The sequence below is a fragment of the Musca vetustissima genome, unplaced genomic scaffold (genome assembly GCF_032173495.1).
Source record: "Musca vetustissima isolate MV318-11 ecotype Yass unplaced genomic scaffold, APGP_CSIRO_Mvet_v1 utg77871, whole genome shotgun sequence".
Taxonomy (NCBI): Eukaryota; Metazoa; Arthropoda; class Insecta; order Diptera; family Muscidae; genus Musca; species Musca vetustissima.
This window is the reverse complement of record NW_026875082.1, coordinates 84,752-112,658: the sequence shown is the minus strand read 5'-3', so window position 1 is coordinate 112,658 and position 27,907 is coordinate 84,752. Positions and strand designations below refer to the sequence as shown.

The 27,907-nt window shown below is 36.9% G+C and overlaps 1 protein-coding gene across 1 annotated transcript; it reads left to right on the top strand.

Annotated features, from left to right (window-relative positions):
- Positions 1-334: 334 nt before the first annotated feature.
- On the top strand, positions 335-27,301 carry LOC133337611 (mediator of RNA polymerase II transcription subunit 13). The gene is made up of 12 exons (XM_061545822.1): positions 335-487; positions 4,821-5,133; positions 16,784-16,877; positions 16,970-17,053; positions 18,620-19,095; positions 19,172-19,991; positions 20,234-20,435; positions 20,500-21,143; positions 21,416-26,192; positions 26,439-26,586; positions 26,669-26,778; positions 26,918-27,301. Exons 1-12 carry the CDS (start codon positions 419-421, stop codon positions 27,299-27,301), a joined length of 8,121 nt encoding a protein of 2,706 aa, XP_061401806.1. The 5' UTR covers positions 335-418.
- The last annotated feature ends 606 nt before the right edge of the window (positions 27,302-27,907 follow it).

Below are 27,907 nucleotides of genomic sequence, written 5' to 3'. Positions count from 1 at the left end.
TTTTTCAAATAACATCTCTACAAACAAACATCACATTGAAAAAAAAACGCGTAGCGTTTTAAATTCGTTTTAGACGTCGATAAATCGCCAAACGACGACGTCGCCGCAGACACAACATCGCCGCCGTTCTTCTTCACCTACCTGTCATCGCAATCCTAACGTCGTCGTGTGGTGTGAACACATTACATTACTCACTACTACTACTCTACAATATTTGTTTTGGTTTCTCATTGTTGTGTTTGTGTGTTTTGTGTACAATTAGTTGTGGCCGCTAACGTTGCAACAGTCGCCGCCGCCGTCTCCATTTATAGGTTATTTATCAACAACGAACGCAACAACAGAACAAAAACAAATTAATGATAATTAAGAAAATGAGGAGCTGCTGTATCGTCGTCGTTGTTGCTGAAATCTATGAACTATGACGCATCAATCACATCAGACAAACGGCGCTAGTTTGGAGGATTGCCATACTAACTTTTTTGCTTTGGTAAGTATGCAACAACAATAAGTTTACACAAACAACACAATTGCTGCTTGATTTTTTTGTTTAGTGAATGGAAACGTATTGTAGTATTTATGCTCTCTTGGGTTTTTCGCATTGTTTCAAAATAAAAAAAAAATACCTTCGTGTTGTGTTTCATAAATTAAGACGAACAAAAACAGCTATAGGTCAAAATGATTTTGAAATATACCTAATATGGTGTTACCTATATCTCATTTGAAGACAACTCAGTTCGCGCCAAGCTATGCTAAATTTCTTATCAATCGGACAGACGTCATAGGGTTTGCGATACACCAATTTATATTTGAAGCTACATATGTATATCTATATTAAACCTTATTATAAAGCAATGAAGATAACATACTACGTCATTATACCTTCAGCCTTATGGCTAATGAGGGTATATGCACTTTGATACGGCTAAAATGTACCTCATTGAAATATTCGTTTTAGACATAGGTTCTTTAAACAGGTTCACTCCAAGTTTTCCAATTGAATTGCCTGTAATTTAGCATTCGCGGACAGAAAATTTGACGTCGATTTACTAATGTCTGTCAGTCTATTTTTTTGGTCGGTTGAGGTAACCGATTTCATCATTCACACTTTGGATATCGTAATATTTCTTCCAAACTTAGTTCGAGTTCAAAGATTGCGAATATCGATCTAATGCTCCTGGTACCTCCCCCACAAAGTGGTCAAAATTGTGCAACAAAACCCTTTTTTTTTTAATATCATTCGACGGTCTATTAGATTTGCACCAATCTTTGCACAACCTATACAAAACCTAAATGGAGTCCGAAGATGGGACCCATTGGTTTACTCCTTTAATTTTAACAAACTCAATACTAGACGAAAGGAATATCCGATTGGAGCCAAACTTTGCGAAACCTATTATCTTTATCATACCAAAAATTGGGACCCCACTCCTTCTGGTAACTCCCCCACAAATGGTTAAAATTTTCATTAATTTTTGGGTCACTCCTTCTGATATCTCCCATACAAAGGGTCAATATTTTAGAAAAATGGTAAATTGAAATTCAAAGCGAATTGAATTACCGACAACAACCTGTGTGCAATTTCAAAGACCTTAAACCATAGGCTGAGAGTATATATCTGTCGGTCACACAGGAAGACACTTTTATACTTTCGATGGTGCACAGAACTTAGAATATTTGTAGCCACTCTCTCAAATTCCCTCACAACTTTTGCCTTTGTTTTTGGAAATTTTATACGTTTTATATTTTGTTTGTAAAAATATCGATGATTTAGTTAGAAATGAGCGTTTTTTTTTAAATGTTTTTTTTTTATAATTTTTGTTGTTAAAACATGTCAATTGGGAGTTATTTTCTTTCCTCTCTTTTGCGACTTTTTGTTTGTTTGTTTTTTTTTTTTTAATTCGATGACCCTATTTTTTGTTTTGTTTTTAAAACATATATATTTATAGTAGTGCTGCGTCGTCGTACTCTGAGCATTGTTGAGTGCTGTCAGAGATTCGCTACAATTGAGTTTTGTTGTTACTGTTGTTGTCATGTTTTTTTTTTTTATTTTATTTTGATACGAACTTGTTTGTCTAGTTTTCTCGCCGCGCTGTTGTTGTTGTTTGTTTGGTGTGGTGGGCAATTGTGTTAAGATTACTACACTATTATAACTGTTGCTGCCAACTTGAAAACTCTGGCATAAACGCCGAACAGCAACGAACGACAATAACCTCCGCCGCATTTTCGCTGCTACGATAGAAACAGGTGTTATATTTTGCCCCGCTGACGACGAGTTTTTCTTTTTATCGAATATGCAAGTTTTTGAGTTGTTCTTTTGATTCTGGTTAAGTGTGTGAGTGTGTGAGAGAGAGAGAGAATTCTATTTTCTTTTCTCCCATTTACGATCGAGAATTAATTGTTGCTGTTCTTTGTTGGTGATATTGACCTCCATATGATGAAATATTTTGATTTCGCTTCCAGATAGTGGCATTATCTACCATTATACATTAATTGTAGATTGCGAGTTCTTGAGAGGGTTCTTAATTTGGGATAGCGGTTTTTAGAGTGTAAAAATCATATTTACAGAAAGGTCCACGATTTGCCAAAGGCTGCACAAAGAGGTTCAGTCAAAATTCGGCTCAATACGGACATTTCATGCTCCGGTTATTAGATTTATAAATAATTGAAAATTTTGACCATTTGTGGGAGAGGTACTAGAAGGACTGGTTCAACCTTTGGGCTTGATCAAGGCTTGGTAAGGATAATAGCTCAAATCAAGCCAGATATTGGATTATAAATATTGAAAATGTTTACCACTTGTGAGGACGCTACCGGAAGGAAGGAGTGGGTACCATTTCGGATTTGATCTAGGCTTGGTGAAAATAATAGATTGTGGAATGTTTGGTTTAAATAGGATAGTCCGTTCGCATGATATTTTAAAATTAATTTTTTCGCTCAATTTTGAACATTTTGTGGGGGAGATACCAAAAGGAGTGGACCGATATTCCCCATACTCGAACTTGAATTAAGTTTGGAAGAATAATTACGATGGACGAAATCGATTATTCCCTTCGAGAGATAACGTGAGCATCAGCCGGCCGAACATTTCTAAATTGACTCCAAATTGTCTGAAACGGATTTGGACCAAATCCGAAACATGGGGTCTAGAACCAATATTTTGATATAGCCTCACAAGTCATTAGACTGAGGATATAAAACTTGGAAAAAGAGGTCTATGACATAGCCCTCATATAAAGTCCTCGCCCCATATTGGCTATGGTGGAGATTTTGTCAAATTTTTCCAAACTGAATGGCTGTTATTTGGAATTTACTTTTTGCAGTGTATAAAAATCTACTGGCCAGAAATTCAAAATGATTTTAGTGTTTTGAATACAGCACTCCATGTCCCGCCTGAACAATTCCGGAAATTTTTTTCGGCTTTACTCTAGTATAGTAAAAACAGATGAGATGAGATTTTTCTGAAATGTTTTTCAAAGGTAGGAATTTTTACCCGAGTTATGGGGATATATTTTTTGGGGGACGTACCCGGGTACCCTGTTATTTGACCCTAAAATTCAGGTACGGGTACCCGGTTATACTCGTTTTCGGTTCCGGCTACTCTAAAATTTATATAATTTTAGGGCTTTTAAAAATAGCTTTTCATTGATTGGTGACGAAGGGGTGGGGTTATAACAAACCAAAATGCTGTGATATGTGGATATATCTGTTGTGGACCGAAAGATATGGGTCTTAGAACCCTATGAAAACAAAAAATGTTTTCTACAAGGCAGAATCTCCTTTTAAATAGAATATTTTTTTATGATACCCATTTTATATAAATCGGATCTGTAGAACCGGGTTTAACCGGTAATCCGTACCCGAACTTTGGGTGAAATGAACGGGTTGCTGTGTACGTCCTATAAGAAAAAATATATCCCCATAATTAGGGTAAAAATACCTACCTCTGGATAAACATTTCAGAAAAATCTGATCGTTTTTACTAAACTAGAGTTGTTTCCATTTTTCTTAAATTTTGGCTAAATTTATACATTGTAAACCGACTATAGTCAATTTTACAAATTAATGAGTAAATAGACCGGCCTATTATTTCTTATATGTTATCGGTTATCGTTTTATTTATCAACCCAAGTAAAACTCATGCCCGATTAAATCACGAAGATTGAGAGTAGAACAATTAAAAAGTGCAAAAAACAAACAACAAACAAATTACATACATACATCTACCTATCTAACTTTTTTTCTTACAAAACTAGTTGTTTATGTTTTCTTTATTTGCATTTCCATTGTTTTTCCATGGGTAAAGAAAAAAAATTTTTTTTCTTAAACTATTGTTGTGTGGTGAAATTGCAATTGTGGTAATCGTCGTCGGAGATACCCAATGTGCGTTTGACATAGAAACGGCAAACACAACGAGGCAAACTCCCGCACGCGTGCTTTCTCACGAGAATAAATATCATTATACTCTCACACACATTCAATTGAAACAACTGAAAAACCATTGACACACACACACATATCGACAAATGTGTGTGAACCGAGCACCAACATTATGATGTTTATGCTGTTGAGTGTTGTATGTTTTCTTCTTTAGTTTCTTCATTTTCTCCATACCAACACCGACATCAAAATGAAATGAAAGTTGGATTGAAGCCAAGAGAAATAAATTAACTATCCATCTATCATATCTTCTCACTGGAAAAAGAAATAAAACAAAAAACTATGAACAACAATTCATATCTGTATTATCGTAAAAAAACCCACTTCCGGATTTATTGTCAACAAAAATATGCAATTTTCTTTTTTTCTTTTTTCTCTTTCAGACTGATTTATGCGGAATAAAATGGCGCAAATTTGTTAACAGTGAACGCCCAAATGCGTCCAGTGATCCACTGGACGATCCAATCTTACGATCCTATTCACGATGTATGCAAGCTGATATATTATGCGTTTGGCGACGAGTCCAGTCAACGCGACAGGACAATTCCGATCCAAATGCCTTATTCGAAGTTGTCAACACATCGAAAGTACATCCACCCCTGTCGTTAGCTGCGGCCAAAGAATTATGGTTATTTTGGTATGGCGAAGAACCGGATCTAACCGATCTAGTGGATGCCGAACTGTTAAGAGTTGCTGGTAAGTCAAAGGGAAAAGAACAAACATTTGAACAGGGTGGTTATTCGGTATTATGAAGATTTTTAGCACGCTTTTTAACCAAGTTGGATGTAATTTAGTTGTTTAAGTTTCCATAGGCTAGCAAATCTCCCTACCAAAAATGGTCGACATCGGTCCACTTTTTATAATTGCTCCCATAGAGCGGTGCTCTTCATTATTCGGAATTTTGGGGATTTTTGGCACGTTTTTTAGCCTGTAATGTGGTACATTGAGTTCCCATTGGGTAGCAAATCTGCCTACCAAACATGATCAACATCGGCTCACTTTTTATGATAGCTCCCACATAACCCTAACTTCAAATATTTGGTATTATGGGGATTTGGCTGTAATTTGGTATTTTGATTTTCCATGGGCTAGCAAATCTCCCTACCAAAAATTGTCGACATCGGCCCACCTTTTATGATAGATAGCTCCCATATAACAACGGTACCACCTCACTATTCGGTTTTGAGGATAGTTTTGGTACATTTTTTCCATTGGGTAGCAAATATCCCTACCAAAAATGGTCGACATCGGTCCACTTCTATGATAGCTCCCATAGAGCGGTACTCTTCATTATTCGGAATTTTGGTGATTTTTGGCACATTTATAAACAAAATTGACTGTAATTTCGTACTTTGAGTTCCCATTCGGTAGCAAATCTGCATTCCCAAAAAAGATCCATATCGGTCAACTTTTGAGGATAGCTTCCACATAACCCTAACCCCAAATATTCGGTATTATGCGATTTTTTGCACATTTATAAACCGAATTGGCTGTAATTTGGTACTTTGAGTTTCCATAGCAGGTAACAGTAAATCATACCACAATGTCTCCATATAGGGCCCCCTATCATTTTACGAATTTTGGCACATTTTTAACCGAACTTGCTCTAACGACTTAACGATTTTTTATTATCATTAATTTTTCGTGGATAAATGCTACCGCAATTGAATATCGTAGTCGTCCCTTTTTGATATTTGTAACATTTTTTATTTTTGAAGTTAAATTTCCTCTTTAGTGGGACGACGCTTTCGCATAATTTCAAGGCCATTGAAAAATACACACACACTCATCAAACAAAACCTACACACCAAATAGCTTTATTGCTGCCACTGCTGCTTGTCGGATATTTACAATTTGCTCTTGCTGCTATTGGCTGTACGCTGCTGCTACCCGTTTTATTGTATCTGCACAACCCACCCGGCTTTTTGTGTGTGTGTTTGTTTGTGTTGTTTTATTATTATGTGTATTTTATTTTCAATTCGTCTTCATCATTGATGTCGGTCGGTCGGTGACTGACTGGCTGGCTACTCTATATTTCTTTTCCATTGATGTCGCGTGCGCTTAGCCGCTCACTCATTCACTCGCTCTTCGTTCGCTCTCCACTCAATGTCGTCGGCTGCCTCCAAAAGTTGTACATACATACCAGACACCACATACATTCCATTGAATAACATTACATGAACTTTTTCACCCTTCGTATACATGCTCAATCATGGGGGGCTCATTTGTCTCTGTTCGGTTATTTTCTCTTTATTATTTTAAAAGTTTGCATTTGCGTGTGTGTGTTTTTGCTTTTATTGTTAAATGTAAAAACATTCTTATGTGTGTGGTTGTTTTATTATTATTCCTCCCCCCTCCATCTCCCACACCCCCAAAAGTTGTTCCCCCAGTCCGACCGATCAACTGTCAAATAACAAAACTAGTTTTATACACAAAAAAAAGAAGAGTATTGCCGCTGACGAATTAGCTGAGTTGCCGTTATTACTTTTTTGTTCTCTTTTGCTCACTGTATGACTAAATTTTGAGTACATTTCCGTTGATTGTTTTGTTTTCAAAATCACATTCAAATGGCTGAATATTGCTCCGAACCACGACTAACAGATGCAAGCCAAAACTTGTCATTTCGTGTAACTTCTAAATATTACATTTAAATGAGGCCAAATTCTGAGCGTTATATATTTCTCTGTATTTGGTAATCCGTGTAATCTAACATTCGGCCGGACCGAACATAGAATACCCCCCACCATAGATATAACGATAGTTACTTGATATTCAAATATAGGAAGCATACCAACAAACCGATTTAGGTAAACCGTAATGTACAACAAATATAAATTTTGGCAAATGTTAATGAATATTTTTCTCAAACCGTTTATAGTTATCATTATGTGAGGTGCTATGCCTAATTGAGGACTGATTTAGCTCAATTTCGAAAACAACATTTTTGCATCACAATACCTTCTTTTTCGCTAAATCGTTAGCGAATTTGGGAACTATTTAATCACGTATTAACATATTATTTTATTTTCATAGAAAACTGCATATCTCAGTGCAATTAAGCAATCCAGACATTAATATCGACAATAAATTAAATTTTAGTACTATTTAGTACCAAATTTCATGCTTCGAGTTCTGGAGGTTCACCAAAATCCAAATTTTAACAAATTTAGTTCCATTTAGCACACATTTTTTTCATAAGTACCCGCCTCAACCATACAACTTAACTTCCTGCATACCCCGATCCTACACCCCCACAATGTTTAAAAATTCAATATTTCAGGATTCCCACTCTATTGTTTCATGCCATAATTCAAATTGTACCAAATTTAGTACACAGTAGTACGAATTTCCAAAACTTCCTACATAACTCATTCTTACACCCCAACAGTGATCCTAACTTCAAATTTCAGGATTCCCACTCAATTCAAATTGTTCCAAGTTTAGTACACCGAAGTACGAATTTTACAAAATTCCTATATAACCCAAACCTACACCCCCACAGTGATCCCAAATTCATGTTTCAGGATTCCAACTTCATCGCTTAACCCACAATTTAAATTGAACCAAATTTAGTACAAATTTCCAAAACTTCCCACATATCTCAATCTCACACCCCAAAAGTGATCCTAAATTCAAATTTCAGGATTACAGCTACATCGGTCCACTGAAACATTAAATTATACCAAATTTAGTACCATTTAGTACCCATAAGTATTAATTTCTTGAACTGAATCCTGACCCCAATCCTACACCTGATCCTCACTCCTGACTCCAAATTTCATTGTTCCAGCTCTATCGGTTCATCCAAATCCAAATTGTAGTACTACGTACATATTTTAATCCTACACTCCGACGGTAATGTTAATTTCAATATTCATGATTCCAGCTCGATATGTACCACCAAATTAAATTTGTACCAAATATAGTACCACATAGTACTTTTCGTACACATGAGTACACGGTTTCAAAACAATCTCCTTATATCGACCCTAATTCGCATTCCAAATTCCAAGTTTTTAGCTTTATCCAGTCACATGCTACGAAATTGTACCAAATTTAGAACATTTTGTTGTCAAGGACTTGCCAACACTCAGAGACCCCTTAGAGTGTGCAATGTGATCAGAAGTCACCGCCAACATTGTCCCGGTTGTGCTCAGGCTCAGGATTTCCAGACAGACATCGACATTACCTGCCCTTTGTTGTCGAGGACTTCCCAACACTATGTGATCAGAAGTCACCACCAACATTGTCCCGGTTGTGCTCCTCATCACAATCTTCTCCTGCTTTGTAGGACAATTTTCGATTAGGAAATTTTTCGAGTAAGAAGTCCCTTGCAATATATTTCAGATAGTTCTGAGAGAACTTCCGAATACATTTATGGTTCCTCTTAATCGGAAGGAATTCCTTGTCGCTATTAGAATTTCGGTACCGTTTAGTGCGGCGACTCTGGTCGACTTCATACGTCTCTCGCATTGTCATTTCCGAGAGAACTTTCTAATGAATTTGAGGTTCCTCTTAATCAGAAGGAATTGCTTGTCGCAAATAGAATCTCTGTCCAGTTCGATAAACCATTTACATCCCAGAAGATGAGACGGGATACTCACCATACTAAGAGGCGGAACGAGCGGGTTTTCACAAGAGTAGGAGATCCGTTTGCCTCTCCAAGCATTTCGTTGACATCGTTGAAAGTAAAGGGTCATTGGAATACTCTCCTGACTATGGTTGAAGGAACCGGATTGCTCAAGAGTGGGTCCATTGGCCTCACCAGATCTTGAGTTGACAACGTTGAGAGTAAAGGGGAATAATTGGCATTGGTCGTCATCGTTTGGGGATATTGATTGGTATCTGACCTTGTACTAGAGTTCGAGACCTGAGGGTGTCAATACAGTCTTACGAACATCAGTTGAACCATCGCAATACATAACATTTTTTTTATTATTTGAGGAAGAAGGGGTTTTTAAAAGGGTTTTTTAACCATCATGGGCCAATAATGATTTTTTTGGTGTGTCACTTTGTTACACCATGTTAACTCCGAAATATCGAAAAACTTGAAAAAAATAAATAGGTCTACAATATAGCTCATTTTTTAACTTCACGTGCCTGCAACAAATTATAATTGGGATGTTCCGCTAAATGGGGCTATATCTAAAATTTATATGAAGGTTTTCTTATCTAATAAAAAAATTAACGCCGAATTGCATGAAAACGCGTCCAAAAACTTCTATTTGAATATTGTTGGGATATATTTTCTAAACAATGCTCCTCTATCATCCAAGCAGGTTGAATAACCTTAATAATACATGTATGTTCATCATATGCCGCTTGCGCGTCATCAACATTATGTAAACATAGCAAAAAAAAAAAGAAATACGAAGCGACTGAGAAACAACGCACCGTACGACTATTGCAACAACAACAGTGGGTTTGTGTTGTTTCTTACTACCCTGTAGGACTTTGATCAACTAGTTTACAAAATGTTTAGTTATAAAGAAATTATTACTCAACTGATTATAAATTAGCTAGAAAGTCATCTAAGACTCAACCACATTGAAACCAAAAATATGTTCATGTCATCAAAAACATAACACACACAAAACAAGAAACCGTTAGAATTGCATTCCACACAACAACACCGAATGCAAAGATGAAGAAAAATCATTCTGTTTGAAAGTTCGGAGAGTGAAAACGTGTAAATCGTAATTAATTGTAATTGTGCATAATTGTAAGTGTGAAATTAAAAATAAATTGGTAAGTGTTTTAATAATATAATTGAAATGTTACCTAGCAAGTCACATCGTAGAAAATTATTTAAAAAGCAAAAAGAATCTGTAAATATAGATACATATTTTTTTTTAATTTGTAGCGCATATGCAGGATATTTGTAAAATTTCTAACAAAGTCATCCAATAAAATCATGGAGTCCCGCCAAAATCAGTGAAACGCCTCAGCATGAATTTAAGTAAGTAATTTATTATATAAATTAAAACAAACTATTTTAATTCGAATTTTAATTTCACTATATTTCAGATGTTCTTTTCCAAAATGTTTTCGAGCGCCTTATGGAAAGAGCTCCCAAAAGCGTTGCATATTATTAAAAAAACGTCACTTTCACAACATAAGTCAGTCATTTATATTAATTTTCTGCGATGAATTATTTATTTGCCATATTTTATGTATTTCCACTTATATATAATTTTCCAACTATTTAAAATAAAATATATTGAATTCTGAACTGAAATTGTATATTGTCTAACGTTATTTCATATATTCAAACACTGCAGTATTGGTATAAATACAAATTAGCCAAGTTAAACATTAACCAACTAATAGTCATTTCGAAAATTCTACATACAAATTAAATAACTAGTTTGTAACCAGTTGAAAAGTTACTGACTACTACCGCGATCATCGCCATGTAAAAATAGTCAGTTGGTCAACAACAAAATGGACAGTGGGTTTGTGTTTAAAATTGGTTCATTTCCCTACAGGGATACTTCTCGGATATGCTTTATTTTTACAACGCACGCACACACACACATCCACTCATAACTGAGCGGGTTGTGTATGTTTGTTTTGACTAGGGTTTTTAAATCGTTTTTTTTCCTTTGTTGATATTTTCAAGGTAATTAACTTTGTATGTTGTTGTGTGGGTTTGTTTATGAATTATTTATTCAATAAGAATAATAATATAAACAGTTAATAGTTAAGTTGTAACCTCTCGTTCTCATTTCCCCGCCTTCACAGTTTCGGTTGTCTTTTATGAAATACCAAATACCCGCACTGTTGATAAACAACTACTTGGTAAAATTGTTATATTTTCCTTTATATCTCACTATTTGACTATTGACTCAAGAGATATTCACATTTTTGAAATACCAGAAAGGAAACTCCCTCTCTCTCTATACTAACAGTTTATCTGTATATATATATATCATATTTGATGGGTTCTCTTTACATTTTTTGTTGTTAAAACAAAAATAAACATTAATGAAATTTTTCAGAATTTATTTTTTGAACTTCCTTGGATATTATTTATGCTTTAAAAATATTAAATTTAATAAATTCCGAAGAATCATTCATGTTTTTAGTTTATCTTAAACATTTTTTAAGAGAAATTTTGCCCATCATTGATATATATATGTATTTTTATTATTTAAAATTTTAAGAGAGGTCATACACAGGTGGATGAATATTTTCCCCTTTTTCTTTCTTATCTCTCACTCTCTTTGCGCCTTTATATGATTCTGTAAAACAGTGCTGATAATGAGCAAAGAAATTTGGCAACATTGTTGTTTTCTTTTGCATTAATAATCCGTGTGTCGTCATGAAATAAATGACTAACAACTGAGAGAGTCAACGAGAGAGAGAAAGCGAGATACAAAACAGTGTTGTCAATATTCGATTATTCAAGCTATTTGAATGTGTTTTTTTTTTCATAAGAATCAATGTTGCGTAGTCTGCCAGTACCGATAAAAGGCCTTTTGAAAATAATTATACTAATATTTAGTGGTGGATTTTTTTTACTTATTTCAGTTAAATTTAAATAAGTAAAAAAATTATATTTAAAATATAAAAGAGACAATTTGCTACAAAAAGCTGGAGAATTGTTTAAAAAGAAGGAAGACCAGCTGCTTCTCAAGTTTACTGTCAAAATGTGTTAATTGTGAATTGTTTGTTTCACATTATGGAAACGTAAACGAAGTCAAAATTTTTATATTTAAATTGAGAATCTACAGATGTTTTTCGCATTCTGGGTGACGTGTACGCATACATTTCACAGTTATTGGTTTTGAAGGACTTTTGCTAATTGGGAACATCTAATACACTATTGATTTTGACCACCTGCACGTCTATAAAAAACCAAAACTCGCAATATTGAAGATAGAAATTCTGAACTTATAGTAATGTTACTTCTGGGATGTTTGGTATTGAAAATAAGATATATCGGACAATTGTTTACGGTTGCTGCCATTTAGCAGTAACCAAAATTCTGTACATTAAGTCTTTTCTTTATTTTTAATTAGGTATTTCCCAGCACTCGGCATTATAGACTCCATAAAGTACGGCATTTACATAAAATCGGTCGAAAATGTGTATGGGAGCTATATCTAAATCTGAACCGATTTTCACAAAACTTAGCACGCAGCATTCTAGACTCATTTTACGCTATGCCAAACTTCGTGCAAATCAAAAGCAATATAGTGGCTTTAATGCATGATTTACATAAAAATCGGACGAAAATATATGTGGTATCTAAATCTGAACCGATTTCAACAAAACTCAACACACGTCACCATCAACTCAAAGCCTTTAAAAACCAAAAATATATATTGTTTTCCAAAAAATAAATTCGGCCCTATACTGCTGTTAAACTTTGAAAACAAACAAAAAATCCAGCCATACTCCATTTTTATAAATTTTATAACGTTTGCTTCTCCTGTAAAATTAGTAAAATGTAGTTACGTCCGTAGAACCTTTTTGGCCACCTAATTGACCACAATGCGTTTTATTAACCCCAAACGAATTTATCGAATGACATTTTTTATTATATTTATTGAAATTAGCAATAAACACTCAAGAGTAATTAATCTTTGCAGAAAATATAAACTATGATACCTATAATAACGGTATATTTTTTAAATTCGTCAGTGTTGCATATGTTTTGACCCAGGGTAATATCGAGATATCCATTTTACCAATAAATTTTGCAGCAAAGTACCAAAAAAAATCTGGGAAAATAACAGATTTACAATAACAGTTTCTATTGAAACTAAAATGTTGACAAAATACCAAGTTGGCCTATTTCTAGATGGTTAATTTCAGTTGCATATTTTTTAACACCACTGACTTGTGTATCTGCCAATTTTGACAGCACACATGTAAATAACATTTTGTATAAAAACACCTTTATCATGAAAATGTTCTGTGAATAAGTTCAACTTCCAGTAATGATAAGATGTAGTCACTTGTGCTTACGATCACAAAAACACCTATACAGGGCCTAAGACGACTGAACTATATTTTTAATTTTATGTAAACAGATTTACCAAACATTGGTTGCATCCAAAATTAATTCGACTATTTTATGCCGAAAAAAATCCTTTGAAACCCTTTTCAATAAATCGTTTTTTTTTTAACTGTTATCAGTATCTTATTTAAATGGAATATAGTCGCAATATTTCTTAATCATTGACAACACTGACGACCAGTCAAATGTCACTCATAATATGATGAGGGCTATCTCTTTCATAGCGTGCGTTGAGACAACTTATTGCTGTTTGTTTTTCCTCTCATTTTTGTATTTATTCATCTCTTAGTGAGTCGGTAAAACTTCGTTTTTATTCGTTTGTATTGTATATACTGCAGCAACATGTGCACGAACGACCACACGTGCTGCAAGATACGATAATTCAATTATAACGAAAAAAAAAAATTGTGTACATACATATTTACTTTTATATTGTTGTCTGTTTGTTTATTTTCATATAAAATTGATTTTGTATGAATTTAACTCATGTAGCTGATAAAACTTACACAAATACAAGGGTTTTTACCAATCACAATTAAGAAATACTCTTTGTCTGGATTTGCCCCCAAGACAATTTGAATTGTCGCTGTCAGTTCAGTTGGGTTTGTTTGTTGATGAGAAGGATGTCAATGCAACTCACGTATCTTTTCTCTTTCACCTACAAAATGAGAATTATTGCAAGATAAAATTGTCTAATATTACACAGATTAACCACCATTTAGAAAAACTACTACAGGATTTTTTACTTCCGTACGTTTTTTTTTTTCGTAATTTACCAATAATTACACTCTGCTGTATGAGTAATACCAATGTCATCACTCAAAGGCATTTTTTATATGCACCAACAAATAACCGGTCGTGACTTTCACAGGGAAAATGAAATGAAAACTTACATGACATGACTGTGTGCGTTTGCAATCGTTCTCCGTTGTTTAAAGTAAAACGTCATTGATTTTTTTTTTAATAGATAGAGAGAATGAGGGAAAAGGTTTATGATATTTTCATTCTCCACAGCCAAGACGGAAACCTTTTCCAAAATATGAGGTCTTGTTCAAAAAGTTTAATAAATCTTTAAACTATACAATTGCCAGAAAAAGTATTCATTTGTACACATTCAACATAAAATTTCAAACACAAAAAATATATTACCTTTTATTATGGTCCGTGTGACGAATTTTTAAATTTTCGACTGTCAAAAAGATGTAAACGTCGAAAACGTCATATACCTGTATAAAATGTAATAAATGTAGTAAACGTCATTTATTTGAATTATATCACCATATACAGTTATTTTCATTAATATGTATTATTTTTACATATATCTAACTATTCGTTACTAGAACTGATAAAAAGTTCCAAACTTTTTGGAGAAGAACATTTAGAAATTTGATAGGGTTTGGAGAAAAGCATACGTAATTTCCAAAGTGATTAATAGAAATGGCTATTTTGTCAAAACCCAAAAAGGGTTTTGGGTTGGTTTCCGACGTTTCTGTCGTATGTATTATACGTCGGAAATGTATGTCATGAATTTTCTCGTGAGCAAAGTACAGGTCGCATTTATGATCCGATTTGGATGAAAGTTGGCACAGGTCACTTATTTGACCCACGGATGAACCCTACTGAAATTGGAGAAAATCGATTCCCATATAATAACAAAGTCCCTATATATCGTTTGATATGCAATTTTGCATACAATTACACAAAATTTGGCATGGCGTACCAAATTAAGTCTAGAATGATGTGTGCAAAGTTTCGAGAAAATCGGTTAAGATTTAGATGTAGCTCCCATATATATTTTTCTCCGATTTTAGGTTATTGGAGCATCAAATTCCCTATATATCTTGCGATTTGCACGAAATATGGGGAAGCGTACTGAATTGAGTCTAGGATGATGTGTGCTAATTTTCGTGAAAATCGTTTCAGATATCGATATAGCTCCCGTATATATTTTCGTCCGATTTTATGTAAATGGTGTATTTGCGATTGCGATTTGCACGAAATTTGGCATAGCGTACTAAATTGAGTCTAGAATGATGTGTGAAGTTTCGTGAAAATCGATTCAAATTTAGCCCCCACATACATCTTCGTCCGATTTTATGTAAATAGTGCTCTAAAGACCTAAAAGTTTGTCCGATTGGCACATAATTTTGTACAATTTACTGAAATTCAATTAAAATAAACTCTGATAAGTTTTATTGAAATCGGTGTGTATTCATTGATGTTAGTCGGTACACTTATAGACAAAGATTACATATTTAAGTTCGTTCCTTGTTATAAGTATATCCTGTATATTGTCAATTTCTTAAATGTTGTCTACGGACTTTGGAATTGTTAAATACAATAAATAAATAAAACATTGTCATTACATCGGTTCGATTTTGCTATATCAAAAGCAACCTTTTAATAGCTTGTGATATATCAGGGTCATAATCCTGTAGGAACCAATAGTCTTGTCCTAGGTTCAGCTGCTATGCACTCTGCTTCAAATTGTCCTTTAATATTAAATATTTAATTAAACATTCTGGATTCTATAAAGGTCAAATTTCCCACGCTTTTAGCTGACATGTTCCTCTATATCATAATTCCACCTACCTGTTTAACCCTTGAAACAAGATTTTCTTTAATTAGCACAGTTCCACTTTTTCGTCAAACTAAGTTTTTTTCATTTAATACCAAAAAATGCATAACTTGACATTTTCTCAGAATTCCGGGACCTTTAGTATAGAAAACACATTACGATTTGCATTTAGCATATCAAATTGGATAACACAATAGCTTCATATGGAATTTTTAAAAAGTTGACACTTCGACCATGAACTAGTTTTGTTAAAAATGTTGCGATGGGTAAAGTTTTGGATAAATTTGAATATTGGAAATGACTCAATAATATTAAAGTAATTTTGGATGATGTTATATATTTATTATTAAATTGAAAGTTACAATATAATAATATAAAAAATACATCCTATATTAAATGCAACATGTTCTCTGTGGCATCAATGGGAAGTTCTAAGCGATGTCATCGTTCAACATGTAACATTTAACCACCCTTAAAATAATAATATTTCTGTTATGTATAGTAATTTTGGATGATAATAAATAATTGTTATTAAATTGAATGTTATATTTTAATAATAATAAAAAAATGTCGTCCTATATTAAATGCAACATGTTCTCTGTGGCATCAATGTGAAGTTAAAATTGATGCCATCGTTCAACATGTAACACTTAGCTCGATTTATAAATTAAAATTGTGTGTAAAAATATTATTATTATTATTTAATATTAATAGATTTGAATATTTTTGTCTTTTTTCAGGAAATCAAATGCTATGGAATGGTACATGGGAACGAGGTCTCACCTATGAATGCCGTTCATTACTTTTTAAGGCTCTACACAATCTTATGGAAAGGTATTGTTTGCTTGCTTTGCTTCTTTCTCACCATAATATTTACTTCGTAATGCATTTGCAATAATAATAAATATTTTATACTTTTGTTTCAGATTTGTGTTAACCAAGGATATTGTACGATTCGGAAAGTGGTTTGTTCAGCCTTGTACTTCAAATGAACGAATATTTTGTAGAAGGTATGTATTGAAAAGTAAATAAATAAAAAACTGTTTATTATACTCGTTATCAATATGTAGAGTGGCCGCGGCACGGGGCCATTCCGAACCTGGGTAATATTTCACGATATTTGCAATCTCTTGGCCGATTAGAGGTTAACAGCGGCCCTGCTTCATCTTTTCCGAATCAATTTTTCCAGTTGTAAAAAATTACCCCTGGAAGTCTTCTAATTTTGTTATTTTACACAAAAAGTGTTGGATCCTCTAAATATTGACCATTCATTATCGTGACTGATATTCAAATCAGACCGTTTTCGCCATGGAAAATTTGAAATGTTCGGCTTGTAATTGTGGCGTCTAGATCATCAGACAAAAATAAAGTTTTCGGCCCATTTCATTCCAAAATATCATCTGATCATCATCGAAAATTATAGGCGTCGTCCTTAGCAAAAAACGGAACCTCATCAACTTGTCGTGTCTATGTACTTCAGGAGTAAAAATATAGGCAATATTTCACACAAAAATCTAGGATTAAATGACCCGCTAAATATTCACCATTTGCCCAAAGACCATTTGTCTGTCTGAAATTTGTAATGTTCGCATGATAATTGCGGCCTCTAGAGCGACCAGAAAAACAGACAAAATTAAAGTTTTTGGTCCACTTGATCCCCTAAATATTAACCGATCATTACCACAGCATAAGGCATCTTCTTTGACCAAAAACCGTCCTACATTCAAAATTTCGCGACGATAGGTCCTGACTATGGCCTTGACACACATGTCTAGATCGACTCATCTAATCGAGACAAAATGTGGGTATAGAATCAATATTTCGCGGCGTTACTAATTCTTGGAGCAACAAAAAGCTATAATTCCCTTACAACATCTTTGTGTAGGGTATAAATAATGTTATTATTATTGAATAATAGGTATGTGTTAAAACGGTCAGAACTAGCTTCCTGGCTAAAAAATCCTATTATTAGCTAGGAAGCTATGATATTCACGCCAATCAACACGGAAGGGTAAACATCCAAAAATGGGAAGGTCACTCATTCGCTCGCACCCATATTAATCTAAATATAGTAGAGTTTTACGAGTATGTCGTTCGACTTGTCTGTTCATATTGCCCTGCCCTCCAGAAGGGCAGATATATCAGTTTGTTGTGATTACGATTAAATTATCGAATATTTCGCTCCTTGAAATGATTCCAGTAACATGATTTCTATTAGGAAGGAATCTTGGACACGATTTCGAAATGATCAAATGGTTAGATGAGGTCAATCAACATGGACGAAAAAATCCAGATGCAAATGTGACGAAATATTCCTAGCTTCGACAACAGATCTCAATCTGGATGTTGTTCATACTACTCTTTTCTATAAAATTTGTGAATTGAGTTTTGAACTTTATATGATTGACATCCTATACCAAAAATAACAAGATCTCTGTGATATGATAATCAAGAACTATATCAGATCATCGTTCATCTTGTGACAATATAATTAAATAATTGTGTATATTGTATATTATATCCTATTACATATCATAACTAAACTCAATATTATTTAATTCAATTTCTTCTTTCAGCTCTCAACATTTATCATTCTCATTTACATTCTTTGTACATGGCGATACAGTGTGTGCATCAATCGATTTGCGCGAACATCCAGCCGTTCGGCCATTAACCAAAGAACATTTAGCTGAGGCTGCGGCCGCTTTTAATGCAGCCGCATCGAATGCAAATTCTCCAGAACAAACATCTCCAAATTCTCCAAATGATGCAACTAAAGAAAATGCCACGGGTAATTCACCCGGTGCCGCCGCCACAGCTAATGGTAGTAATAATTCCACAGCGACTAATTCAAATGGTGGTAGTGGTGGCGGAATACCAAAACCAAGAAAAGTTATATTGGCACCATTTGGCATGGCAGCCACCCTAACGGGTAATAGCTACAAACACAATGATCCAATGGCGGAAAAAATTCTCGAAGACTGGGCTTCCTTTTTCCCATTGTGCAATAAAGAGAATAGTGAAGTCCCACCTGTTGTGGAAGTTATAGCTGGTAAGTGTTTTCCCGGCTTCAAATCATTATTACATGGCAAATAAAATATTAAACAAATTTCTCTTTTTATATGTAGGTGGTCATAAAATGTATCATCCATCCATTTATGTACTAGTCACTGATTTGGATGATATGGAAGAAATGGAAGCCGCAGCATCACAAAAATCAGCTTTAGGTTCAACATCATCAGCGGAGGCTGCCGCAATTGCAGCTCTTTCATCGGCCAATAATCAAGGTGTTAATGGTGGCGCTAGAATTTCCACTACCAATGACACAAGAAAACCTTTAACGGAAAATATTTCCAACAACAATAATAAGCTAACTGCTGCATCGTCGATGGCAACATCAACATCAGCATCGCCAACGTCAAATGCCGCCACTAAATCATCATTGGCCCATATGATTGAGCGTCTGAAAATCGACCATACTAAAGTTCAACCATACTACGATACCCAGACACAAAATTTCACCTGCAATACAACAAATACTCATGCTCCGCCCCCTGCTGCATGTGAAATGCCAGAACGAGTTTGGCAAGATTGTGTCACAAATTCGCTGCACTTACAGAACAGCGCAATCTGTACTTCCTCGCACACTTCCGCCAATAACTCGACATCATCATCATCTTCTGCTACAAATAATCCCAATACAACAAATAACAATACCAACAGCAGCAGCAGCGCGTCACCATCCGTTAATTCAATTATGGGAGGTGGCAATGACAACACCACCGTTCCAATGAATACAGATGGAGGTGGTGATCAAATCGACAGTACTTCAAATATGATGGACATAAAACCAAATTTAAACACAACAACTCTATCTCAAAAACAACAACAGCAACAAATTTGGGGTTTTGTTGATCCTACACAAAAATCAACATGTACATGCACAAAGTAAGTTCATACATAAGAACGTTTTTATATACAGTCGAAATCGCCTATAACAACGGTCAAGAAACCGGCGAAAGTGGTCGCTATATGCGATATACCGTTATAAAAGATATGTAATAAAAGGCGGAAGTTCTCTGGGACTTCTGGTTGCGTAGATACAAACGATTTCGACTCTAACACTTATTTTCACCAATGAAATATTTTTTGTAAAAATTAAAATATAATAATTTAAATTCCCCTCACAGACCTTCTCAGACATCAACATCATTATCGGGACAAACTCCAGGTAGTGCTACACCCTTGCAAGGCGGTATTTCAAGTTATTCGCGTAATTCAATTATGGATTGTATGCAAATACCATCGGTGGGCTCTCCCGGAACACCAGCTCCATCACCACACCCGAACTCAGCACTTTCTCAACCCACCTCCGTACCGCCCGCAGATCAAGTGAGTACACACACATACATTTCTTTTAACATCTATATATTCAATAATTATATTCATTGTTTAGCTACTGATGAGTCCCCGCGCTACCACATCTGTACCAAATTTGCAGCAGCCAACAACACCAATAGATCATTTGTTGGACAAAAATACTCCTGCGCCCACACCTACCGATCAACATGATAACAAAAGTATAACTGCATCGCCGTATATTCATCCCACACCTAGTGTTGAGGCTCCACCTTCGGTTGAAGGTATTCATGGCAGTAATGTAGGAGGTGGTAGTGGCATGGGTCCAGGCAGTGTTGGTCCCCAACCACCAAGCGTGGGTCGCTGCACGCCTACCATACAACAACCACAGGGTCAACAACAACAACAACAATGTGGTTCAATTTCGGTTAAAAAATTTGATGTTCAACCAGGCACTCCCTTGTTAATGGGTTCCAGCGGTAATAATAATAACTCATCATCTAACACTGCTGCCGCTGCTGATAGTAAACCAGAGCCTGTTAATACAATGCCAAACAGCAGAACGGCATTACCCAATAATAACTTTAACAGAAAGAATACACCATCGGCCGCAAATGCAATGCATGACTTCTTTAATTTGTACAAACCACCCAAAATCAATGTAAAGGACATTGATGCTTTTGCCAATGAAGATTGTCTAAAATTGGAAGTTCTATATGATTTCACAGTACAAGATGCATGGTAAGTACTTCGCAACTTCCATATAGTCCAATTAACCTACAGAGAGCATTCAAGGAATAATAATTACAAAGTTGTGTGTTGTTATTATCTTTAGCTCTAAGAAAAACTTTTCCGTTGGCTTCTGCCAATAGCATGCATAATTTTAAAGTTTATATGATGTATGCTATTGCAATCGACTAATAAAAAGCCATACATAATTTCTTCACAGTCATAGCACAACATTTGTATTTATCACCACTAATCATTACATAAATATTTTATTTCCATTACAGGGCCAATCATCCGGTGAAACGTTTTAAACCAAACGAAATATCCAAACAAAATCGGGTTCCACGCACAAAAGCCCTGTACGAAGGACATACGCACATCAAACCTCTGTTGCCATCACCGCGTTCTTTATATGGCGAACAATTGTTATCGATAGATCCAACAGGAGCTAATGCAGCAACACCAGCTGCATCAGGAAATGATGGTAATGGTGGTGGAATTATGGGAACAGGTCTCGTTGGAATTGCATCCAATCAAATGACCAACAATAAGATCAACAATAATGATATGTCGTCTGCTGGTGGAATGAGTGGCGGCACCACAACAATGGCCAGCGGAGGTAGTATTTTCGAAGAGCTTGACATCAAAACCGAAGTACCACCAGCTGTGGGTGCTTCATCTATATCGCCCAGCAAAGATTCAAAAAGTGGCATCGGCGGCAATCTCTTCACTGTCGAGGGTCTAAATCCCTCACCAAACGATCTGGAACAATTATTTGAAACATCGTCAAATGATGAATGTGGCAGTGTTCAGATCCACACACCACCGGATTCCAATAACCCATCCAACGGATGTGCTGTTACCACTAATACCATTGATGAACTTAAACGCTCCACCAATTCCGGTTTGGTTGGCACTGTCAATGTTCCGGGGAATAGCGCCGCTGTAATGGCTGCATTGCAGAATTGCAATAGTGTGGTAAATGCTTCAACTTCTGGCATGGCTTCTTTGAATAATAGTGGTGGTAGTTTGTCAAGTGGTGGCATTGGTGGTGGACCCGGTACCATACAGGCCGAAGATCTAACGAAAATGTTTCCAACACCACCGTCACACGAACAACACCATCCCAATTCCAGTCCATGTCAAATGGACATGCAGACCGATCTGAACGTCATAACGTCCACAAATATAATGGGTGGCCAGACATTAGATACTGGCTTGGGTATAAGCGCCATGACAAAAATAAAACAAGAGTATTCCATTGAATTGGGTAGTCCCATAGAAGAACCGATTGAAGATTGGACGTATGTTTTTAGGCCGCCGGCTCAAGCCAAATTTGTGGGATCTTCTAAGTATGCTCCATTAACTAATTTGCCCAGTCAGTCAATGGCACCTCTGGTTATACCAAGCAATTGCCGATATAAACCATCTTGGCAACAACCGCGAAGTACCCATCCACAACAACAACAGCAGCAGCAACAACAACAACACATTCAACAGCAACAGCAACAACAACAGCTTCAACAGCAACATCAGCAGCAGCAACAACAACATCAACATTTGCACGAGTTACTTTCTGCGGCACCTCGCACACCTCTACAGCAGCAGCCACGAACACCATTGGGACCTATGTCTTCATCGCCCATGCACAATACCACTGTGCCAACACCGTTGAGCAGCGGCGGTGGTGGCGGCAGTCTACTTCTAAATCAGTTGAATTGTCCACAGGCAGCTCTTACCAATACTCCACCCACAATGCAGCAGATTATGCAGCGCACCGGTATGTCGCCAATTTCCCCTGCCACGCATGTACCCTTCCCACACACAAGTCCCATGATGCAGCAGCACCGGCAAACACCCATACATCCGCCACCGCCCTATGAAGTTGCAGTAGCCAGTCCCGCCTTATCCACAGCCTCCTCGACGCCAGCATATCTCAACAAACAATATCATTCGCAAGAGCCGCCGCAAACACCCCAGTCGGTGAACAACCATATGCAGACCGTGGGAGGTCCGCCCAGTGTTCAGGGCAACAATCGAGGAGAATCGTCCAATATGGGTTTGTATGCGTCAGCCAATAACATCAATTCCATTATTCAAGAGCTGCCAGAAGTGAGTTCGGTCATTGTCAATATCCTGCTGTATGACACGGCGTTGAATGTATTCCGTGACCACAACTTCGACAGCAGTACGGTGTGTGTATGCAATGCCGATAATCAACGCATTGGAAACATTCGAGGTTCGGATTCGGGAGTATATGTACCGCTGCCGGGCACATCGTTCAATCCGACTGCACCCTCGTTGTCAACAGCCAACGCATTGCGTGCTTTAAGTGCCTTTGGTGGTGGTGGCAGTTCAATGGGGGCAGCTCTTAGCGGTACTGCTGGTGGTGGCAGCATTCTCGGAAGTGTCAGCGCTGCCGGCATAGCGAATTCATTGGATTCTCCCGCATCTTTAGCTGGAGCTGGCTCCAGTTCATCGACAACACCGTCAACCGCCACACCCGCCAACAACGCTCAGCAATATATTACCGGTTATGTCGACGATGATGCCGTAGAGTGTACTTGTGGTTTTAGTGCCGTAATCAACCGCCGCCTAGCCTGCAAGGCCGGCCTCTTCTACGAGGATGAAATGGAAATTACCGGTATAGCCGAAGATCCTGGTCGACATAAGAAACATTCCCTGCTTAGTTTATTAATCAGTTTAGCCTCCAAAGCCAATAACAACAATAACACCAGCAGCAGCAATGGCGTCGTCGACAAATCCGCAGAACAGGTGGCGTATTCAATATTTGATCTGCTACTCGAACAATGCTCCATCATTCAGACTTCCAGTAGTGCGGTACATCGTGCATTACAGCGTCATCGGCGTAGGTTGTCGAAAAGGTCAACAAAACCCCAGTCGGTGGCCGCAATCGTCAATGTGTTGGAGTACATCGATGCCAATGATATTATCGCTTTGGCTTTAGAGCAGGCTCGCTTAGCATTTGATAGCAATCGAATGGACATCATGGAACAGCAAATGATTCCCTTCTCATCACATCGAAAAACATCTAATAACACACAAGTGGCTTTGGCTCTGACAGGGCGCATCAATGTACATAAATGGCCTTATATACCCGTTGGTTTTTCGCGAAGCAATAAAGACATTGTTTCCACAATGAAATCCATTCAACCCATGTTACAAAATGCATTCCATGTGAAGTCTCGCACCGCCGGTTCCAGAGATGCCACGTACACGGTCAGTGGCCCCCTGACTTGGCGGCAATTCCATCGTCTCGCTGGCCGAGCTTCGGGACAATGTGAACCCCAGCCAATACCTTCGGTCATTGTGGGTCATGACAAAGATTGGATATCTGTGGCGCCTCTGGCCATCCATTACTGGGATAAGTTTCTACTGGAGCCGTATTCCTATGCCAGAGATGTGGTGTACTTGGTGATAGCGCCGGACAACGATTACGTATTAAGCAAAACGAAAAGTTATTTTAAGGAATTAAGTACAACTTACGAGATGTGTAAACTTGGACGCCATACTCCAATCTGCGGCTGGAATGGGTTGTTGGCAGTGCAGCAACGACCGGCAAATGATAAGGCATTCGCAACAAACATGGACAATTGGCTGAAGACCTTAGATGATGCTCGATTGGCGGAGCAGTTACGCTTGTACGCCCATGCCTTTCAACATCAGCTGGCACCTTATCTAAATAGAGTACCGGGTGACAAAACATTACTTAATCCACCGGAAACGAGTGCAAGGTGTAGTCAAGGCTATAGCACTGCAACCTCCACAAATTCATCATCCTCCTCGTTTATGATGGGAGGAGGGGTTAATAATTCTAATACTGGCATGGATAATTCTGGTCATGGAGCAAGTGCCGGCGACCACTCACAACCCATGGACACTAATGAACATTCTCAACATGCAACGGCGACACACAACAATGGTGATTCACAGGGTAATTCGTCAGCAGATTCCAAATCTACTGATCACAAGCCAGACGTAAAACCATTAATACTCGGAGACCCGCTGGGCGTAGCCGAATGTCTGGAGGAAGTGAATCCTTCGGCCATTGTTCTCTATGTGGTGGAACCCTTTACATTCGGTTCCGATTCGCCGGACCTGGAGCGATTGGCTTGTATTGCTTTGCTTCGCATGTATGCCGAACTACTCAAAACTATACCTGACTCTGTAAGAGCTCACCTCAACATACAAATAATCTCCCTGGAATCCATACTAGAGTTGGGAAGATCACGAAATCGTAAACGCACATCTGATGAAATCAAGTGCTTGGCCCTTAATATCTTCTCACAATGCAAGCGGCACATGGTACATGCCCAATCTGTTAAAAGTTTGACAGGCTTCGGGACCGCAGCCAATGTAGAAGCTTTTCTCAAGACCAAAGACGAGAAGAATCGTCGACCGTATAAAATGTACACACCACCGTATATCCTTGCACCGATGCACGAGAAAAACGAAAAGACCGACTTCTCGAAAGCGGCATGGGGTGGAATGCGTGGCAGTCCCAACGATCAGAAATACTCTGTAATGTATTGCAATTATTGCCTCAGTGAAGATCAGTCATGGCTGCTGGCCACAGTTACCGATGATCGCGGCGAAATGTTGGAAAAAGTGTGTATCAATATCGATGTTCCCAATAGGACACGACGACGTCGGGCACCTGCACGCCGCATTGGCCTCAATAAGCTTATGGACTATATACTCGGTCTCATATCGCAGACAACACAGACGTGGCGTTTAGTTGTGGGCCGAATCGGACGCATTGGCCACAATGAACTCAAATCATGGTCATATTTGTTGGGCAAACAGAATCTGCAGAAAGCCACCAAACAATTGCGAGATATGTGTAAACAGTGTCAATTGATGTATCCACCTACCATACTGAGTGCCTGTTTGGTAACACTGGAACCAGATGCCAAATTACGTGTTATGCCAGACCAATTTACACCCGACGAACGATTTTCTATACAAAATCCATTGTCGACACCACAGGATGTAACATGTACCCATATTTTGGTATTTCCCACAAGTGCCGTCTGCTTGGTAAGTGTTATAAATATTTTTCGAATATATTTTTGTTGTTGTGGGGAGAGGAATGAGTATGTGCTACATGAATAAAACAATGAACATAATGTGCGGTTGGAACACCACCATCATTTATTGTCTCTTTGGTGGGTTTATTGATTGAGAACAGTTGGATGGATATGCATACTTCTCCCGATATTTCTTGATTTTTTTTACATATTTTTCCGACAAGAGTTCTATAACAGGGTGTTGCTTTCTTTCCAGTCCTTTACCCGCCAATTTCCTAACGAACCTCAAGTCGATCTTGACGATGACTTCATCAATTTCGGCAACGATGAAGATGAAAATGATGTTTTTAAGGATGCCGAACTCATGGATGATTTATTGGGACAATGGGATGGCGGCGGCACAGGTAATTAATCACGTTTTATTTTATTTTTTTGGACACATGAAATTTATTAAAACTATATTTTGCTTTTTTATTATCAATATAGCTCGTGGTATGTCCAACCATAACAGTCCGGACCGCTTGGAAGACAATCGTAGTTGGCAAAGTGTGGGCGGTAACAATTTTAACACCAATCAACATCAGGACATTGAAGAGGTTAGTAGACGAATATCATTTTCTGTTACCTTAAATATATTCTAAATGGTTGCAATAAAAAAATTAAAAATTGAATTTCATAAAAATATAAACTTTTTTTGATGGAAATTTATTGAAATGCCTTTTTCCTATTTTTTAGGTTGGACAAATTAATCAACAACCCTTGGCTGTGGGCTATATGGTTTCCACAGCACCAACTGGACGAATGCCAGCCTGGTTTTGGGCAGCCTGTCCACATCTTGAAGATGTATGTCCGGTATTTTTGAAAACCGCACTACATTTACACGTACCGAATATCCAGACCACCGATGATATATTAAATTCCACAAATGCCCATTCATCGGCTACCGACCATCCCCTGGATTCGACACTAACGGCTGATGTTCTACGCTATGTCCTGGAAGGTTACAATGCATTGTCGTGGTTGGCCCTAGACTCGAATACCCATGATCGTCTATCATGTTTGCCCATTAACGTACAAACACTGATGGATCTCTATTATTTAACAGCTGCTATTACTTAAAGAAACAAAGAGAGCGAGAAAGGATGTATGTGTGTATCACAGATAAGCCGGGAAGAGAGCATCATAAACGACATGTTTGTAAAATTGTAATGATATAATATTTATTTATATATATTTATGCTTTTATTTATATATATATTTTTTGAAGTCTATATATTTGTGCATTACACATTCTCCTCATTTGTTTCTTTTTCTCCATATATCTAGGAATGGTTTCAATTTCTACTCTTATATTTTTATATACATACATACATATTTTTTTCTTTTCTTTGTACACAAATATTTGATTTCATTTCTGTGATATTCAGAAAAAAATTTGTAGAAAATATGAAAAAACAAACAAAATTGAACAAAGAAAAACAAAATATAATTTAATAAAATAAAATTTTGTTGGCTTCGTTGTTGTGTCCCACCATCATACTAAATTGAATAGTGAAAAAAAGAACTACTGAACGCACTTTTTGTGTGTCATTGGAAAGAAAAAAAAACGTTCAGAACAATATTTGTGTGTAATTTAAATGCTTCCTTTTTTCCCCTCCTTTTTTATTCATCTCAAATTGGCTTCCAACCTTGATTTGTTCTTCACTGATATACACACGCAGCAAA